Source organism: Neopelma chrysocephalum, unplaced genomic scaffold (assembly GCF_003984885.1).
Source record: "Neopelma chrysocephalum unplaced genomic scaffold, ASM398488v2 Primary Assembly neopelma1_63, whole genome shotgun sequence".
NCBI classification, from domain to species: domain Eukaryota; kingdom Metazoa; phylum Chordata; class Aves; order Passeriformes; family Pipridae; genus Neopelma; species Neopelma chrysocephalum.
Genome location: NW_020897720.1, coordinates 14782032 through 14794604, shown reverse-complemented (window position 1 = coordinate 14794604; position 12573 = coordinate 14782032). Strand labels below are relative to the sequence as shown.

General features: G+C 42.7%; 1 protein-coding gene across 5 annotated transcripts; it reads left to right on the top strand.

Annotated features, from left to right (window-relative positions):
- The first annotated feature begins 279 nt into the window (after positions 1 to 279).
- On the top strand, positions 280 to 12398 carry MEIKIN (meiotic kinetochore factor). Of its 5 annotated transcripts, none has more exons than XM_027682886.1 (14): positions 281 to 493; positions 1243 to 1330; positions 1553 to 1631; positions 2186 to 2246; positions 2902 to 3042; positions 3418 to 3537; positions 3785 to 3824; positions 4513 to 4574; positions 5325 to 5419; positions 5746 to 5925; positions 6263 to 6343; positions 6854 to 7009; positions 7297 to 7420; positions 8995 to 12398. In XM_027682886.1, the coding sequence occupies exons 1-14, from the start codon at positions 328 to 330 to the stop codon at positions 9039 to 9041; spliced, it is 1440 nt and encodes a 479-aa protein (XP_027538687.1). In that variant the 5' UTR covers positions 281 to 327; the 3' UTR covers positions 9042 to 12398. The 5 variants fall into 5 exon arrangements, with proteins under 5 accessions (XP_027538689.1, XP_027538687.1, XP_027538690.1 ...); XM_027682890.1 differs by lacking the exon at positions 281 to 493 and adding an exon at positions 780 to 1082; XM_027682887.1 differs by lacking the exon at positions 6854 to 7009 and having other exon boundaries at positions 283 to 493.
- The last annotated feature ends 175 nt before the right edge of the window (positions 12399 to 12573 follow it).

Here is a 12573-nt window from a genome sequence, read left to right as displayed (position 1 = left end):
GGCTCGGATCAGCCCGGCACGGCCCGAGGGGTCCCGGGCCAGGCTGGATGGGGCTCGGATCAGCCCGGCACGGCCCGAGGGGTCCCGGGCCAGGCTGGATGGGGCTCGGATCGGCTCAGCACGGCCCGAGGGGTCCCGGCCGGGGGCTGCCGGGTCCGGGCCCTCAGGGCGGGCTGGGGCGGCCGCCCCGCGCATGCGGGCGGGGGTCGCGGGGGCGGTGTCGGCTGAGGGGCCGCGGGGCAGGGCGGGTTCGCTCGGGGCCAGAGCCGCTGTTCCCGGAGCAAGGACCGGTGTCTCCGGGGCCAGCGCCGCTTCTCCCGGCCGGTCATGGAGCGGCAGCGCGTCCCCCGCGCCGGGAAGGCGCCGCGGAAGAGGCGCCGCGAGTCCCCGCTGCCGGGGGCGGCCGCGCTGCCGGGCCGGCGGGCCGGGCCGCCCCAGCCGTGCCGCCGGAGCCTGTTCGGCAGAGCGGGGCCGCGCGGGCCCGAGCCCGGCTGTGAGCGCTGCCCCGCGGGGCCGGGGCCGGGATCGGGGCCGGGATCGGGGCCGGGAGGGCGGGCCGGGGCCCTGCGCTGTGCCCGGGGCCGCGTTCCCGCGGGGGCCGCTCGGGGCGGTGCGGGCGGGGTGTTTATCGGCGGCGGGTGCTGCGTGAGGCTGGGAAGTGGTTTCTTGTTGTCCGTGTCCCTCGCGGCTTGGGGGAAGCAGGCAGCCGTTCTGGAAACACCAGAGGGGTGTCTCCTCTGGTTTGGCTGATAGTTAGTCATAAAGCCACTTCTGTAAAGTGGCTTCCCGCCGTCTGATCGTGGAACGTCTCGAGGTGGAAGGGGCGCTGTAGAAAGGGCCAGACAAAAGCTTTGCCCCCCTTTGAGATTAAACTTCAAAAACTGCTCAGAGTTGGTGCTCGGGAGCTGCCTCGTTGAATGCAGGGTAGCAGCCACCAAGTTAAGAACTGCAGACCTTTAAGAAACAAAATGCAGTCTGAGGGGAAGGGATGGGATTCAAGGCTGACAGAGTAACCAGCTAAAGTAAATGGGGAAGACCAGCATGGGATGTCTTGATCCCATGCTGGGCTTGGTAATTTAAAGGTGAGGCTTTCCTGTTGTAACATTTGTTTGTGATAATAGGGTCAAAAAGGTTTTATGGGGATGGAAGGGGGAAATAGCTAAAGGTGCCCTATTAGAAATAATAATCTAAATTCTAATATTGAAATTATCATTACTGAACTAAATACTTATTTTTCTCTAGGCCCAAAGAAAAAGGTCAGTGGGAAAACCCTACCAAAAATTAAGGAAAATCTTGAACTCATTGAGGAGAGCCCTTCTTGCAACCAAAGGTCTGTTAGAACTCATTCAAACACACCATTATGAACATTAGCTAAGCATTTTTATTGTTTTGCCTTGTGAGGTGGCTCTTGGAGCTATGCAATCTCAATTATCAGTACACTGATGTTTGTCAGACTGTTTATTGGTGTTCCATAAAGACATTTTATAGTTATTGCCTTTCTCTAAAACAGTGTAGCTCTGGGGTTAAACTTAGTTCTGTTCTTCAACTGCAGCAATCAAGTGAATGTCAGAGAAACAAGAGACTTGGAAAAAGAAGAAGAGGAATCAGAAGAAAGCAGTGTATCACTGAAGGTGAGAGTGGTGTCTTGCTTTTTATCTACTCGTAATTGTCTGGAGGATAAACCAAAGAAATGTGACCTGCTGAATTGTTTTTATAATCAGGTAAAATTTCCTGTGAGTTATGTGTGTGTGCATTTTTCAGGCTGAACTTAGAATCTACTGCCTGCATGTCATAGTTTGTATTTAGAGAAATGGTTTAGGATTCTGAAAGTAAGAATTGGGCCTCTAAAAAAAAAATTCAAAAGACAGTGAAGTTCATTACTCCACTGCTGTTAAGCATGACTTCAGTTGATGTCAGTATGCCTTCACTGGCATCTCATCCAGGAAAGATTGTAGGATCAAATGATGGGGTATTCATCATGAATTTTTGACCTATAAGTCAGATTGCAGATTTATTAATGGTGCAAGAAAAAAATGTGGCACAAATTACTGTGAATAGCAAGTTTAAGGAGTGAAGTACCAGACAATGAGTTTCTAAGCATCTGCTGGTATAGATGATATTTAATTGCATTTCTCTGTCTACATCCAGTTTTCTCAAGTTGTTTGTCTTGGTATTTTAATTTTAGAAATCCTCAATGATCAGCTTTGAAAGTAAAGAGAGTTTGCAAAATGCAGAAATGACTTCAAGTGAGTATATTGGCAATACATTATATTATTAAATATACTCTTATATCTATAGAAAACTAAATGTAAAATTAATTATGTACTTGTAGTTATTTTTCTATAAAAGTACTGGTCTTGTGCTGGTTCTGACTGTGTGATAATTGGAAAGTGAAGGTTTTGAGACCACTGGACTTGTGGCCCTTATTGCAGCAGGAGGCTTTGGTTCACATGAACTGCTGTGGGCAGCACAGACAGACCTACAGGACCTGAGACAGTCTTGAGCCCAGCCTGCTGGAAGCCACATGAGCTTGGTTTTATCACTGACAGAACTAGAACATGAGTTCTTCATTTTACTCAAACCTGCAGTTTTAAAAGCTTGTGACTAAATAGTTTGTCCTGAAAACAAACCTGTTGAAGAATTACCCTATCAGAGGCTAAATTCTTCAGGTGTGTCTTGTGAGCCTTGGGCAAGGGAAGGTGTCTTCTCTTAGCTTATGGTAGTGTAGATTTGGCTTCAGGATGCCCTTTCTGTGCTTTTTCAATTGCATTATGACTCAGTATAAAGTACTGACTTGACAATATTTAGCTCATCACAGGAATGAAACTTAAATAAGGAAATCCTGATGGTTTCTGCAAGATGATACTTTTCTTTAGCCACCTATTTTGTCTCTTTCTTTAGGTACAGGAATGACTCTTCCCACAGGTGTCTCAACCTTTCTCATTGAGTGTTTAGATGCTGATTCAACTGCAGATTTTAACAATACTAGTGACAGCCTGCAGAGTTACTCATCCCCTGAAACCTTCAGAGATGATGATTCAGGTGAGACTTTGGGTTTTTTTGAGCTTTATTTGATGTAGAAAATGTGGGGAGACTGTTGAAAATAAAAAGACTGGTCCCTCTCTGGGTGTGACTCACCAGGTCACATCTTTGCTGCAAGCCAACCTGTCCTCCAGTCTGGAGTGAATCAGGTCCTGATGTAATTTTCATCCCACTTTAAACTTAAAGTACTCCCAGTTGACACAAGCTGTTTATTGGGGATGACCCACCGAAGTGCTTTGAGTCAAACTCCTTCCAAACTTTTCTGCAGCTGTTTGAGCCAAGACAATGCTTTCATTTAGTTCCCATCCTCCAAATGTGATTGTTTTCAGTTTGTCACAAATTTAAGAAGCCTGCACTTGTATCTTTTATGTGCAGAAAGAAGTCATTTTTACTCTGTGGACCTTGGCAAGTACAAGAACTCTACTCTACTGGACTCCAGCAAAGCAGTGACCATTGATAAGATAGCACAGATCTCAAATCTTTCAGCAATATTAGGTAATTCTTTTCTACAATTCTTCAGGATACATACATAAACAAATTTGATTTTGGTGCAAGAAACTGGTATAAAATATATAATGATCATTTTATGTAAGGCCTGTCTGCATAATGGGGAGCAGCTCCCTGCTAGTGGTCTGTGTTTGCTTTAGAAATTAGTTTGCACTAAAACATTGTCTAGTCTAAGCTATCTCAGCTTTTTCATTTAAAGTTTAGCTTTTATGTTGTTTGTTTTTTTTTTTTTTAGAACCTGTACCAAAGGATTTTCAAGGCCAGTGCATTAGAAGGTAATCTGCACAGCAGACTCTTTGATGCACCTAAGTGTTCAGGTTTTTCTCTTTTGAGTGATGCTTTAAAGAAAGGCCAATATGAATAAGCCTCTGCTCCTGCAAACCCTTCTGTGGAGTTCTAGCTACCTGTGTCCTCACTAACTTTGACATTGGTGCATTAAGTCAGGGAAGAGTTTGCCTTACAGACTTCTGGCTTGGCCTTGCAGCTGTAGGGAAGTTGATATAAGAGAACTCAATGAAGGATTTTATGGAAGAGGAGGGTGAGATTTATTTACAAAATCCCTAAATAAGTTGCTTTTATCCAGTTGCACTAATTCTGTCAGATTCCCTTCTGTGCCCAGGTGTCTGGCCAGGCTTGCTGTGCAGTGCAGAATATGAAGGGTACCTGTTGTTAAGTCCTTTTTAAGTCTCTGGCATTTTGTACTCACCCAGGAAAAAATCAGGTTTGGGGGCAGATCTTTTATGTTCTTAAGCAATTGCAAGTATCCTCAGGATAAGCTGTGACTTGATGATAAACTATCAAAGAACTCTAAGGTGTGATGAAGCAACTCCATAACAATATTTTCTAAAAAAAGCTTTATCCCTTTTCACTCAGCCTATATTTTCCTAGGATTTCTGTATTTGTAGGGTTTTTTAATGTTAACATTCATTCAGAATAGTTGTTCACTTTTTTTTCCTCTCCTAGAAAGAGACCATCAAATTGCAATTACAGTTCTTCAGCATTAGGCATTTCAGCTACTCTGTCAGGTAAAATATGACCAGAAGCAGTTGTACTAGCTGTGAGAACAGGATATGCTGCCCAAACTGAAGTGATGGCACAGTTTCTAAACCAGGTTTCTGCTGGATCATTTGTCCTCCAGCACAGACTCTGTCTAGAAAGAAAAGTATATATTGAAAGAATCTTCCCTGTAAATAAGACTTGGTTCTAATTTATGTGTTAGGAGAAGAAAACAAAAACAACCAACCAAACTCTCAAACCCTGCATTTTTCCATTTAATCATCCATGATGCTCAATGAAAATTGACATTTCTTATTTAACTTACCTGGGAACAGAACTGTTCATGTCATGCTCTTTGAAATTACATCATAGCAGCTTCACAAATACTAGTGAGTCCCTGATGGAACTAAGTTCTGATCTGTGACTGATGCAGTTCTGTGGCCCAGGGACCACATAGTTTTCCCCTGCTTAATTTGGAGGGTAATAGCAGCAGAAGTTGCCACTGGCAGAGCAGGTCTCTGCTCCCACAGTGTGTGTGTCCAGCAGAAAATAGCCAGGTGAACATAAGATTAATAAGGAACCTTGTTCCCTTAAGGAATGGGAGAGGAGTGAAGCAGTCCTGATGGTGGGGAGAGGGAGGTGAGGACTGTATTGAAGGGAGGAACTGTGTTCACGTGGGTGGCTTTGGAATTATTCCTCTTTGAAAACCATCCTGTAAGACATGGGGTGGCTGTGGTCTTTGTCTCAAAGTTAATTAACTTGTTGGAAATTTGTCACAGGAAAAAAGCTCTGTAAAATCACAGCTGCAAGAGAGAGAACTCCAGACCTAAAAAGTGGTATGCGCTGTGCTTCACCCTTAGGACCGGACAGCAAGGTGAAAGATCCTTAATAAATCAGCAAGGTTGTGACACAAATGACTTGCTATGGGTGGAAAACTCCACCTAGAGGAGTAGTAGTTCCTGCTACACCTGTGGAAGGGGTGCCTGCAGCCAGGGCAGAGAGTGAGGATGCAGTTGCCTCTCCCTCTCCATAGAGGAACAGTCAGGGATGTCCCCAAGCTCTGTGTTTTTCAGACTGGCTTTGCCAGTGGTACTGTCAGTGTGTAGAGCTTCACTGTGACAGAGGGACTTTCTTTTTTAGTGCTTACCAGGCTACAGAGATTCACTTTGTAATAAGAAATGTAATTGTTTCCCTCTTTAGCCTGGCAAGCAAACTGCTAAACCCAAAAGGCTGAAGCGTAAGGGAACAGAAAACAATTCTAATCTGGCAGAAGAAGGTTCATCATCATTCAGGCAGCTTGATGCCCCAGGAAACACTTCAGCCAAATCAGGGGGGTTGACAGCAGAAGTTGTGCCAACCAAACCAACAGATGCTGTGGTGGTGAGTATTCCCATTGTGTCCTGCTGATTAGCAGTGGCATGAAATGAGAAGTGAGAGTTTTGAATTGTGGCAAAAGTTACAATTAAATAGGAGAAGTGGCAGGAAATGCCACATCTGAAATGTCTGTGCTGCTGTAAACTAATTCTTTGTCTTAATTTCGGAAAGCACCAGACCAAAAATAAAAAAAGTGAATGACAGGAGTTCAGTTCTTAAATCTGAAGAAGTATTAGTAATTCTAAATGAAGTTCTTACAGTATTGTAGGGGGATATTGTAGGAGTAATAATAAACAGCAAAGAATTTGAATCTGACACTGAGTTCTTCTCTGTTTTTATTTAGCAAATGACTTCCACCATGCTGATGATTGAGGAAAATAAAGCTCTAAAAAATCCTGGTAATGCTCAGCTTGCACAGCTAAAGGTGAGTGTCTGTCCAGTGCTTTTTTGTTTTAATGATCCTAACCAGAGAAATCATTCCTTGTGGCACAGTCCAGTTGTGGCTATACATGTTACTATGCAAATTGCACCACAAACTATGATAAATTCTATTAGCTGGACAATTAGAAAACCCCCAAGCAACCCAACCTAGGAATCTGGTTTGTATCTTTTACAACATCTTCTGATGTAAACCCAGCACTAGTAGCCTTGCTTGCACAACCCCTTCAGTACAAATTTGATGTTTAAATGCCAGTTTGAATTCTTTGGCAGTACAGGTAGTACAGTACTGCCACTTGTCTCTGCACACTTGAGTTAATGCATACTAGATTAACAAATAGACAACATCAAGGTCTTGTTGCATTCCTAAATAATTTTTTTTGAGACAATAGAACATCTTTTGTATGAGCCAACAAGCATTATCCAATCTGAATTGTTGTCTGTTATTTAACTGGGTGGTTATTCCTGTATATTTTGTATTTTGATGGAGCTGTAGCTCAGCTTGTCGCCAGTGTGCAAAGCCTCACCTGGGGAAAGCCTGTTCCTGAATACCACAGGTCCATGTGTAAATTCAGAAGAAATTGTTCCTGCATCTCTGAGCTCAGAAAAGGAAATTATTCCTCAAAGTCCAGAAGAAAAGAATATTTTTAAGGTTCTAATTTTATTGCACTTTTTAAATCCAGTTTTGGCATTCTAGTATGTAGTGTACTGTATATTTAAACCTTACAGTATTAAAACAGCTGAAGAGAATGTTCAAGCTCTGAAGCTTTCTCTCACCCTTTACAATAGCATATTAAATGTACACAAGTAGACTTAAATATTTTCTAGTGGCATCCCTTGAAATCTGCATTTCACTTGTAATTTCCCTAGAAGAAAGCTTAAAAGACTATTTCTTCAAGGGGAATAGTTGTGTGAATGAAATGTCATTAATCTTTTCAGCCCCTGTGTGACAGACAAGAAATCTGCTCCATTGTTAGACTGTCACCACACCAGAGACCTTCCAGGCTCCAGCAAGTTCCAGTTATCAGGAAAGGGTTCTCCCTTCCCAAAGGAGTGCCTGAAGGTGAGAGAATAAACACTTGGTTCTCTGTGCAGATGGTAACTGGTTAGTTAAGTGTTTAAGGGTGGTTGGTTTTTTTTTTTGAAGTCTGAATATTTTGAAAAAATCACAAGGCTAAAAAGAGTAAAAGATGCAGAAAACTTCAAATTTCTGACTTAACAGTGTTCTTGTGCCACAGTACTTCACTGAAACTGCACTAACACTTTCTCCTCCGAGGATCTTTAGCACAGGAATTGATCCAGTCATAGGCTATATCATAATTAAGGTGCTCTAGGTAACTCTGGGAATATCTGTGCCTCTTCATGTTACTCCTGAAGTAACTTGTTGCCCAGAGAAGCTGTGGCTGCCCCATCCCTGGAAGTGTCCAAGGCCAGGTTGGACAGGGCTTGGAGCAACCTGGGCTGGTGGAAGGTGTCCCTGCCTGTGGCAGGGGGTGCAATGAGATGATCTTTAAGGTCCCTTCCAACCCAAACCATTCTGGGTTCTACGATTCCAAACACAACTTTGAGGTTTCCCTGCTGGTGTGGAGATTCCCTAGAAAATTTACCTTCTTCTTTAATAAATTATTATCCTGTCTTTATTTCCAGGGTAAGTCTGACTTGAGCTTTCAGCCCTTGGTGTGGTTTATGTCATGCTCAGGATTGCCCCCCATCCTCAAAGCACTTCAAGTTATCAGTTATGTTTTTCTTTAAAAATCACCACTTTCCCTCGAGGTTTCTGTTCCTTTCTCCTGAAACCCTTAACACAGGGGAAGCTCCTTTCTTCACTTCCTAGATTTTTGTTAAACAGAAATGAGAACTGTGAACAAAACTGTCTCATCGCTGCCACAGAGGTAAAACCCCCTCCCTTTCCCGTCTCTGGTGAAGTTTCTCGGTGTGCCACTGGATGGCACATGTCTGCCGAAGTTTAAAGCAGTTCCTCACAATGTCTGCAAGTTTTCTGCAAGGTGTGTGTGATTTAATCCAATACAGAGATACTGCCTAAGTGTGACAGCTCTCAGAAATACTGAGCACACACAAATTTTCATTTGCAGTCTCTTAGCTCCAAGTACTCTCCAGCTTTATTACCAGTTGAGTGACATGCAGCATCTAGAATGCAGGGAAGTGCTTTTAAGTGTGTGTATGTATTAATTAATGACACTGATGCTTCTGTACAGGTCAAAGAACTAGGATGCCAGGTCAGGTGTCCTAGGAAAGTTGTGGTAATACAGAACACAGGTTGTACTTGGTAATCACTTGGTGGTGTCAGAACAAAAGTTTGGGTTTGTTCCTGCTTTTCTGGGGGATCCTGGGATCAGGAATCAGACTGCCTGTGGTGGGGGTTTTATGCTGAATGTTTTATTCTCTGCACAAGGAGTCTTTCAGAGGATTCTGGTTTTCATTAGGAATGTACATGTAACCAAAACTGTTGTTCTCTCCTCACTGGCAAATGACCTGCAAGATCCAGACTCCTCCAAAAAAGTGATAGCCTGGATATGTAGTGAACATCTCAACAGCTGGTCAGATCATTGGGCTTTCTCTTACACTTGAGAATGTGCCACTTTACTGATAGTTATTTATCACTTTTTTTCCCCCCAGATACTATTACATGTACCAAAAATTGGATCTGCTGTGAACAGAGATGAGGTTTCTGGGTCTCAGCAGGAGTCAACAGAGGAAATGACCATCTTGTTGCTGTGTCAGGGTGATGGAACAGAACTAACAAATGGTTGAGGTTTTTTTTTCTTGTTTGCACATGCATTGTTTGAAATTTGGTATTATGTGTTCAGTAAGTTTGTAAGTACTTTACTCAAGTACTTAACATTAAATTATTTTGTACAGCAACTAGATCCTATTCTGGGCATCATTCTGCAAGGACTCCTTAAAGATGATTCTTCAGTTTGCTTGGATTTTTCAAAAGCACGACTCAAGAACAGCAGACCAAATTAATTATGGAGTTATATTTGCCTCTTGCTCTGCCAGGATTTCTAGTTTTCTCTAGTAGCATTAGCATTTAAAGGTGTTACCTCTGCTTAAGTGTTCACTCTGGTTATGGGGTGGGTGTGAAAGCATTCATGTACTCTCAGGGACCCAGAAGTCAATAGTGTGCTGCCATTAAACTCTCTGAATGCTTGGGTCTGCAGAACTTTGGAGGTGCAGGACTGTGTGTTCTGCTGTAAATTGATTTCTAACCATGAATATAGGTCATCATCACCCTGCCATCAGTGTGAGCTGGCTCTTAGTGATCAGCACTGTCACCATTCTGGGCACATCCACTGCCCAGCCACTGGCACCTCTGAGTCCTTCCTGTTCCATCTCACCTGATCTGTAGCATCACATCTCTCAGCCACTGTTTCTTTTACTGCCTTCAGACTCAGAGGTAGCAGATGCTTTACATGAATACAAGGTGGGAAAAACCCTTTTATAGCTGAATTGTGTGAAGAGCTGGATATTGGCATTCTGGATTTTCAGGTTACTGTTCACACTGTGTCCACATAATTTCCACTTCAGCTTGTGGAATGTTAATTCTTAAATGTCATTCTTAGTGTGCCAAGTGCCTCAGAAAACACTCTCAAGAGCAGAGTTTTTTCCAGCTGAATTCACTGCAGGTTAAAGTAATTTGGATCCCCACAGTGTTCTCACTACAACACCCTGACTCTTTTCTGGACGAAAAGGGAAGTTTTTTGATGTTTCAAAATGCCAGGATGGCTTTCAAAAGTCTGTTTCTCAGTGTTATCACTCTGGAAAATAGTTTTGTATTTCCAAAAAGAGCATGCCAAGAAAACATACAAAATCCACAACTTTAGTTTGACTGCATTTGAAAATAACTTGTGAAAGTTCAAACCCCGAGCCTTTCCCCATTGCTCTGGGGCAGAAGGAAGTGCAAATAAATGATGCTGGATTAGTCTGTGAAGAAGTATTGTATAAACACACTATATGGCTCAAGGTTAAAAATTATGCCATTAAGCTATTTTTCTTTTTTTAAGCATTAGTAGAATGAGTTCTACCAACAACTCCTTGGAGTCCTCTCAGATGTGCTTCTAATTATCAATATCCTTGTTCTTGCAAATATTCAGTCACTAGTGTTTATGCAAGAATCTAGAGCCCCTAAGAGATAGAGGTGAACTTCTTGAGGTAGCTTTAAGCAAAATTGAAAGCTACTTATCTAGTAAGTTGTGATTATGATGATTGCTCAAGTAAAGGGTGGTCCTGAATAAAAATGTGTTTATTGTAAGGGTATTCTAGAAGTCCTAGGAGAAAACACTTATTTTGCCCCAGACCATTTGGTAGTTTTATACAAGAGACAGACTAATACTGGCAAATTAATTGGAAAGTACAAGAGAAAGAAATATGGTGTGTAACTGTAGCAGCCTGAATATTGCTGTGTTTTGCTTTTGTTTTTCTTGATGTGATGAGGCTGCATAGGAGGGCAGAAATATCAGGAACCACAATCTCTCGTCCTTCCCTTCAGTTATGAAAGTGCTGCTTCTTATTTTCATCTTTTGTCTGACTCTCAGAGAAAGTGTAATTAATTACCAGGCTAGCTCTCTGCCCCAGGGAAGGAAATTCATTTGGAGGCCGGAACAATCTCTACTCTTGTTCTGCTTTTCTCAAAGGAAAGGCATTTTCCCATCGTTTGGTTTTTAGCTGCAGAACTGCTACATAAAATTTCATTCAGAGTGGAAACTGGCTCTTCCATATTGGTGGATAAAGGTTATGGGTCGTGGCCAGTTAATGGGTAGGACAGAGGAGGTTATTTGTGCAGTGATTCAGGAGAGGAATCTGTTCAGTGTCACCAGGGCTGCTCTGTCACGTCCCAGACATGATGAAGCCTTAATGGCTTGAATGGAATCGCTCCCAGCGAGTCAGTCCATGCAGGAACTCTGATAATCCTTTATCACCGGGAATTGGGCATGGCAGATGCATGTTGAGTAAATGTATTGTAAGAGGTTTTTCATTAACACTGTTCAGTTATTTTTGTTATCTGAAGTGCACTTCTAGGAGACTTTGACTTAAAGTGTTCAGAGATGATGGAAGATGTTTTGCTTCTTGCACTGGAGTGCCTGTACAGGCTGCTGGGGGGTAAAGACCTCGCATGCAAATGGTTCTGCTGTGGTTCATAATCTTCAGACACAGAAAGGAGAGGTTTGGGGCCCAAATCAGCATGTTCTGAATGGGCACAGAAGTTCATGTTCTTTGTGTAGGTGTGAAAATTTGCCTAGAGAGAGGTTTTTATGGGGAAGTGGATGATTAAATTTGTGCCCATCCTTTTTCTCTCACTGTCCTTCCTCCCCTCCCTCACTTAAGGTCTGACAGTCAAGCCTATCACAATCACCTGCTGTTCATTGAGGCGTTTTGGAACAGGTTAATGTTTACTCTTAAAGAGACTCTGTCAGCTGGAATTGTAATGCACTTGAGATGAGCTGAATCTTCATTGCTCTCAGCTGTGAAATTACTGAAAGCTGAGTTACATGTCCTGGACAAAATGTTATCAGTTTCTAGTGCTCCCTGAGGACTTGTATTTGAGACTGTATTTACATGCCCACCTTGAAGCCAGGAGGGTTGTACCTGGTGAAGGGATGTAAAGGTTGGTCATGTACAAATCTGTGGCAGGCAGGTGTGTCTTCCATACAGAACAAGGGGAAAGGGATGCATCTAAACATTAATTCCTGTTTTCTGTTAGAATTATCTTCAACTTCTGGTAGATGAAAACCAAAATTCCTACAGATGGGTGATTGTGAAGAATTGTTGTGTAGACATCTTACACATGCACTAAATTGTGTCTTAAAAAGAATCTGCTTAATTTAATCTTACATCATAGGTTGTTTTAGTTTAATTCCATTTTGTAGGGAAAGCAGATGAGTCAGTCAGTTTTGTCAGTCCTTAATTAAACTCCCCAGCAGCGTTGTATCTGAACAGTGATACACTGAAGGAGACTGTTAACTGTTACCAGGATTTCTATTTCACTTCAACATTTACTAATAAACAGTTTTGCAAAAATCCTCAGATCCTTTTGATTTTATAAAACCTATCACACTTCCCCTCCCCTTATAATTTGTTTTGGATTGACTTGCTGGGCTTTATGTGCTTTGTGGCTGGGTATTTTACCTGCGATGATGGCTTCCCCTGCCACCGAGCACACACGTTCCACCTTCCCCGCAGGTTGGGAATCTGAGC